The sequence below is a fragment of the Pteropus vampyrus genome, unplaced genomic scaffold (assembly GCF_000151845.1).
Source record: "Pteropus vampyrus isolate Shadow unplaced genomic scaffold, Pvam_2.0 Scaffold35, whole genome shotgun sequence".
Taxonomy (NCBI): Eukaryota; Metazoa; Chordata; class Mammalia; order Chiroptera; family Pteropodidae; genus Pteropus; species Pteropus vampyrus.
This window is the reverse complement of record NW_011888816.1, coordinates 4,782,362-4,789,893: the sequence shown is the minus strand read 5'-3', so window position 1 is coordinate 4,789,893 and position 7,532 is coordinate 4,782,362. Positions and strand designations below refer to the sequence as shown.

At 42.7% G+C, this 7,532-nt stretch overlaps 1 protein-coding gene and 1 pseudogene across 1 annotated transcript in view; one reads left to right on the top strand and one right to left on the bottom strand.

Moving 5' to 3' along the window:
- The window catches only part of MOBP (myelin-associated oligodendrocyte basic protein), a 22,316-nt gene extending 19,625 nt beyond the window's left edge, over positions 1 to 2,691 (top strand). The window contains exon 3 of the mRNA XM_011357406.2: positions 2,610 to 2,691. Within this exon, the coding sequence (XP_011355708.1) occupies positions 2,610 to 2,649 (40 nt within the window). The 3' untranslated portion in view covers positions 2,650 to 2,691. The remainder of the gene's footprint in view (positions 1 to 2,609) is intronic.
- A 4,286-nt stretch (positions 2,692 to 6,977) lies between these two features.
- LOC111738144 lies at positions 6,978 to 7,094 on the bottom strand (annotated as a pseudogene).
- Positions 7,095 to 7,532: the final 438 nt, after the last annotated feature.

Here is a 7,532-nt window from a genome sequence, read left to right as displayed (position 1 = left end):
TATGGGATTTTCTGCATTAACAATCATATTGTCTGTGAATAGAGACGATTTTATTTTTACTTTTCAATCTGTATGCTTAGTTTTTGCATATGATTTAAATTGCTAGTGCACTTAGAACATTTGCTTCTCAGAGAAATATTTTAACAAGATTAAGTCCTTGACAAATTGGCTTTCTGGATCACTTGAAAGGGTTAAAGTCCAAAGGCTTGAGCCCAACTAGACAAGGTACTTGGGTTGGGTTGTAGGTTTATATCTGTTCTTTCTTCAAATTCTCATTTCAAGATATGGTTCCTCTTTCCTCGTAGTTCTTTGATTGATATGCTCTATCATTAAACTAGTGAATGGGTATGAATGTGATTTGGATTTAAAGAATCAAAGAGGTTCTAATCACTGCTTGAATTATTATAATGGGGAGTGCCCAGGATCACCTGGTACTGATGTCACTTTGATGCTTAAGAGAGATGGGTACATCTATGATTAGATCTATGGATTAGATTTACATGTTGGATTCATTTCCAATCTACATTTAGGTCCAAGCCCTTCTTGGCAGGAACTAGCACCTGGAGGAGCAGTCATTTGATGTTTGCCTGTATGTGTGCATGCGGCAGTTCCTTTCCCAGCCTTACGTGGGCTTGAGCAGTTTGTTTCTTCTGCTCTGCTCTGTGGGCAGTCTTTATCATTTTCACCCTTCAAAGCTGTGCTACAAGATGATTAGGACTTTTTATACAGGGCCTAATTTTTGCATCACAGTAACTTGTTATATTCCTATTTTGAGCTGGTCAGTGAGTATGTTGTAGGCCGAGAAGCTGTCTCCTGTGTCTGCAGAATCATCATTATTGTCAGTGGTTAGGAGCTTTGGCATAGCTCTTTGACTTAGGGCCTTCATACTTCTTGCTGAGCAGATGGCACCACCTCCCTGGGCTCGACTGGTGCCTCCACTGCTACATTTTAGACACCATGGGGTCCATCTCCCTTGCCGAAATGTGCTCGAGTCAGAAGCAAGGACTCCATCTTACACTCATATCCCCAAGGCCTGACTCAGGGCTCGGCTGATGTTATTGATTGAGTGAGACCTATAAATACACCTAGTCTGGCACAGTGGGAAGGGCAAGGAGTCTATATCAGGCTTGAGTGAGCAGTGGGTCCAAGTTACTTATTCTCTCTCAAAACCACATTTTTTTTCCATCTATAAAGTAAGGATATTATCTACATCATTATTGATCGTTATAAGGTGCTTAGTTTATTATCTTATAGTACTAGGTAAGTGGATGTTATTAGAACTGTTACTTCATGGATACATTGTGTCATTCAGTCCTAACTACTAGCAGATCCTCCCCGACTCAGTTGCTTCCACTTGCTAAAATGGAAATCCAGGGCCGTTGCTATACAATTTACCCATCCCCACTGCCATCAACTGGGCTGCCATTGCCAGTGAAGTGCCAATTAGATAATTAGATGCTCATATTATCTAAGGTGCTACAATAGCTGATTGTAGTGGTACCTGAACGGGGTGATGCCCAGGATCTGTGGGCTTCTATGCTACCATCAGCTTCCAGAGTTTTATATTCAGCAAGATCTACGTGGAGTTCTAATATGAAAGACTGTCCCATGTCAGCAAGTCATAGAGACAATTCAAAAAATGTAAATATTTCCTCCCAATTTTCAAGGGATGTGTTCTAAACTTCCACGCTACAATTTACTCTGCAAATTTCAATAAATTATTTCATTCATTTTTCCTAATATCTTCAATCCTGCCTGGAGGACACCAGCACTGTTAGCTTGATATATAATTTTGGGTTTTGGAAAATGCTATTGTTAATACCTGAATTTTATTTCTAATTTTTAAAGTCTCCCAATTATAGGAAAAGTTAAGTGTTTAACGTAAAATTATGACACATTCTTAATGCATGAATCTTTGTGTTCTTCTTTTTTCTTGTGTGTTTTTAAATGAAGAACTTCGATGATGTTCTGAAACTACCTGACATAGCCTCATTTTGAAGGTGGTCACATAAAGTTCTGTTGTATAAAATAAAACACAGTTAATGTAATATAATCTCTCAGTTGGAGAATAAGCTTGTAAGCAATGCTTGTCTGGGGCCACATATTCATAATCTCTTTCCTGGGTGTTATTTCCTTCCTGAACACAGTCTGTTTTCCATTGAAATAGAAACATGTCAATATGGTCATAATTTCATAATGCGAGTGCATATACCCTCTATGTATATGTGTGTACATTCATGTCTTTACATTTACAGGCAATAAAATTATTTTTTTTCTAGGAGCGAGGTGGTACATTAACTTCCTTTGTGTTTTTCTGTGTTCTGAAACTATCTGCAATTAAGTAGAAAATCAATAATTATTGTACATAAAAATAGAAGGACTTTAAAAGGATATCTTTCCTAAGCTGAGGCCAGGAAAAAATATTATATTATTTTGACCAGAGTTTACCAGCATTGAGAAATTAAAAAGAGGAATTTTAAGGCTGGATTTCTCAGAAGAATAATAACCTCAAAACTAGTCTACAAATTTGCAATTATATTAATCGATCATGGAGCGAGAGTATATCACTTACCAGTGTTATGCTTTTTTTGTTTCTCTTTGTAAATCAGATTGAAAAGGAAGACCAAGACGACCCCAAAGAAGAAGTGACCAAAGAGGATTTTCAAGTGAATGGATGGCCTCAGCTCCTGGACTCAAGACTTCCTGACCCACGTGCCCTTGGGCAAGTTATCCGGCTTCGAAAATGGCGCCTGCTGATACGGCAACTGCCCATGCTCAAGCCGGGCAGCCTGCCTGGAGGTGAGACGGGCACCTCTGTGTTATGCTCCAGGCAGGGGGTCCCAGCAGCGCTCCTTGGGCGCCAAAACTCAGTCCCTGGCTCTTTCGGTCTCACCTGCAGTTCTTGCCCCCTGCCCCAGGATGTGCACAGACCACCAGGGTCTTGGGATCGAAATGGCTCAAGTGCCAGCCCATGTGCTGTCCTCCAACCTCTATTCTTTCCTGCCCCTGGCATCCTGTTGTCAATCCTTGATTCTGTTTAGATCCTTGACCTTCTTCTTTGTCATGAGTCCTCTATCTGGGATCCATTTTCCCTCTGTGCCATTTGGTTTCTGTCTGGCCTCCCAAATCAGTTCCTGTGCTAGCCCACAGTCAGAGGCACAGCTGGTTCTAGGGAAGATCCAAATTCTTTTTTGAGGAAGATATTTGTCTAGCGTATAATCCAGAGATGCAAAGAAATCCTCAGGGAGGGCCTGAATTGTCTAACTCCACAGCTGAGATGCAGACAATGTGCCCTGTCAGAAGCTGAGAGAAAAGGCCTGAGGAAGCCGCTCCCTCCCACTCACTCCCCAGGGCCTATTTCCAACCTCACACAGGGATTCGTGAATGTGGCCTCCTGGTCCCAGCCTGGGTGAGAGCAAACAGTCTAAGGCACAGCTTTCGAGCTTGTCCAACCCATCTAGATGGTCTTCACTCCAGAATTCATTGCTTTGTAAATTCTGTAGCTTTGGGCGGGTAATTGACCTCACTCATGATGCCCTACTCCCATGTCTGTCCTGGGGATGGGCCCTCCATCAGACGGGTGATACTGCCCTCCCACCTCTCCACTTCCCTACAGGGGCAGATGGCCCCAGGGCACTTTCATAAAACCAGAAAGGATGCTCAGAGAGTTTCTGTTTCCAGGCCACAGTACCCAAATTCCTGGGGAGGGCTGAATCCTGGTCTTGCTATTTCTGTCTGACACGGTAGTGGGATCAGGAAAAATAGAACAGGAGTTTGGCCTTGGGGAGAGGAGAATTAAGCGGGGAGAAGGGGGAGTTAGGGGAGATTAAGCAGTCCAAGACTTCCCTCCCTGTGCAGGAGGCTATTCAAGGGTATTTCAGGGTCCGAACCTGGAGCAGGGTTGGGGGTTGACTTCTCATCTCTCCTCTGTGTTTTACTCCCAGTGTCTGTAGCCCCAGGCTCTTGGGAAAGACTTTGATCTTGAGTATAGGCTCTTAGTCAGGGCCACAGGGACTAATTCCTCACTCCACCCTGGTTCCACCACACCCCTTACACACTTACACAAGCTGCAGATAGTTTGCTCACAGCTCATCGGGCGTGTGTGTGTGTGTGTGTGTGTGTGTGTGTGTGTACGTGTATGTGTTGGAGAACTTGGCTTTGGGAGAGTATCTTTGGGCTCTCATTTTTTCTCCCAGATCCCCTCCAATTCCATGTAGGTTTCATCCCCCCTGAGGACCTTGACCACTGAAGTTGATCACAAGAGAAGATTGCACTTTATTACTCTCCCTTCCTGGGCCTGCCTTTGGCTTAGGGTTCCATGGTATGCCCAGCAGTGGCCTTATAGGACCCCCTCTTGAGCCACTTTCCCTACTCGGCTTGGAGTTGGGGGATGAAAGGAGAGGGGTTGGAGCAGATAGATCCATCTCTCTTCAGGCTCCAATGGGGTCCATTCCAGAAGCCATCTCAGCTTGTTTTAAGCCCAAGCTTAGCTGACTTGTTTATTGGCTCCTAAAGTTGGAATATAAGGGTGAAGAATGCAGGCAATAGACACTTCTCCTACTTTTTCCCACCACCTCCAACAGTTTCCTACTTAGGAGGCCCATGGAGGAAATGTGGAGCCAGGGCCAGACCATAAGGGTACAAGGCTCATTGTTCTTCCAGGCTTGGTTCACTCAGCTTGTGACTCAGACATCCTTTCCCTACCCAGCAAGATCAAACGTTCTTGTCTTCTTTCTGTTTTCTCGTTTTGTACATGTCAATAAGAAGTTGTCATATCTACTCAGTGTCCATGCCCATCTTGGGGTTCTGTTGTTGTTCATTCTTCCTATGATGCTCTGGCCTAAGATTTCTGCACTGGTGACTTCAGCTCAAATATCATCTCAGAGCCACTTCCTTTAGAAACTCAGAGTGGTTTCCATAGTTACTCTCTAGCCAATCACTCTAGTTTGTTTTCATAGTACTTATCTCTCTCTGGAATTACCCTGCTCATTTTTTTCACTTGTTTATTGCTTAGCTCCCTTTCCCCCTTTAATGTAAATTCCAGGATTGACAACACCTGTTTACTGTTACATCCTCAGTTCCCAGCACTAGTAAGAACTCAATAAATACTTGTTGACTGAATGGATGTTTGTTTGTTGTTTTTTTAATAGGAATAATTTTTCAAAAGTTTAGATACTTTTGAGGAGTCAAAGGTATCTATTGTATTTAGTAGTGAGGAACTGTCGGTGACCTTGTAGGGCACCCTCTGTATGGCGCAAGTGGGAAGTAAGGAACAAGAATTCGTGAAAGTAGATGCAACCCCTCAGCTAAGCTTGATCATGAAGTGAAGCAGAGGGTAGAACAAGACCTGGTGTTTTTCCATGAACTGAGGAAACACATGAACTTGGTGAACGGTGCAGGGAAGAAGGCAGCAGAGTGGGTACATGAAGAAGGAGGAGGAGAGAACCAATGGAGTCAAGAACTGAGGATGTGGGAAGGGGAATCCATTGGCATAGAGGAGAGGATCAGGCATGGATCAGAGGTCCCTTTTCATTGAAAAGAAAGGGAAGGAGGAAAGGAGAGTGTAGACTCTGGTGGGTTTGCAGTGTCGGTAGCAGGAGTCTGAGTCAATGCCTCTCTGTGGCTTTGATTTTTCTCTCGAAGTAGATGAAGCAGCCTGTTCACAATGGAGGGTGCTGGTGCTGGTGCTGGTGCTGGTGCTGGGGTCAGAGATATGAAGATGGTAGAGAGAGTTATAAAGAAGCCACTTCCCTTTAGGTCTTTTAAATCTTCTTTAAAAATCTTCTCCGGATGAATTCAATTAATTAGTTAATTAATATTTTATAATTCAAAGCGATATTTTGCCACTAAGTCATTGCCTACAATTTCATATTTAGATGTAAATCCCAGATCTAAACTTGAGACCTATATGGTCTCAGATGGAAGATGAAAAAGTTGGTGAAAGAAAGGCAGAGTCTGATCTTCCCAAAGAATAACGAACCACAAGGAAGTTTTCACTATGGGAAGCTGCAAAATTTCCACCAGCTTACAGTGAGGTGGGGCTGTGCCGTGAGACAGTAATTTGTTGAATGTCATCTGGGCTGCTGCTCCAACATCAGAGAAATGTGGAAACTCATGCCTAGAAGAGTCCTAGGAAGGCTTCTGGCCTGACTCCACAGCACATGTCTCAGCTCTATTATTAACACCATTAATGGGTACTTATTATCTCTGCTTAAATAAAATGAAGTGTTCTTAACGGACAAAGATGATTCTGTTGACCCAACGGTAGAGTGTACAGTTGTAGTCTGGAGAGGTTTTGCATGCTCACTCTTCTTACTTGTACCATAGGTACACACTTGCAGGGACCGTGGTTAAGAATAGTGATAAAAATAGCTGCTTTTTGCTGAGCATCAACTTGCATCCCTTCTATACCACTGAGGGGTTTGTGTTTGTAAATGGGAGAGGTTGGTCATGGCCCCCACGGCCACTGAAACCATGACCTTGACTTTATTGCCATCATGCTGCAACCTAGAAATTTCTAATCTGAGCTTGGTGGAGCCCAAAGATAGCTGGAGATGCCACTCTATGAGATGAGAGGAAGCTGAAGTCAGCAGGGCTCCCGGCCACATGTCCACGTCATCCAAGGCTGTTTTTAGGGTCTATGTAGACTTCTAATTTTATGTAGACAAACGGTTCCTGGGGTAAAAGAGTTTGACAATATCCGCTTTCATGACTGAAAGTAAATATTGATGGAATACTTCTGTTAGTGATTGTCTAAATGATTTGTTGAATTGAAGAGTGTACTATCTTGCATTACAACATAGGTTTGGGTTTAGTTGACTGGTATTTCAGAGACAACTTATTTCCTTTTATGCAATAATTTATCTATCACCAAGCTGAGTGTTTTGACTGGCTGGGTTTATTCAAAGTGCAGATAAGCAAAAAGCATAGCTAAGCAAATAGTCTTGATAATTATCTATATATGTATAAATTTTAATGCCTTACAGCACCTGGTACTCCTAGGTGGTCTCCCATCCAAGTACTAACCAGGCCAACCCTGCTTAGCTTCCGAGATCAGATGGGATCGGCACGTTCAGGGTGGCATGGCCATAGACTATACCTATATTTTTAATTTTAAATAAATCGATGTAAAACTATTACATTTAACATGGTACTAAACTACATTAATAATGCATAAAATAGGTTGGGGGGGGGGGTGGAGAAAATAGGAGACCACAGCTAAATTGGTGGCCTTACTTCATAGCAAATCAAGTATCTATGAGATTTGAATCATTTGGCTCAAAAAGATCTCTTAACAATAAAACTAAGTTCTAAAAAAGTGTTAAATCTAATTACCAAAGTGACATTTGCATTGGATTTTGAAGCACATGAACTGCCCCTAGGACTCCATTTATAAGCTGTGGCTGGAAGCCTGTGATACCCAGGGGTGGTATCTGGAGAGGCTGGTGGGCTTCTTTCTAGAACACAAAGGCTGGATGTATTTTTAGAGATAAAGGTAGATAACCTCAAGTAATTAAGGTCTGCAAAGAAGA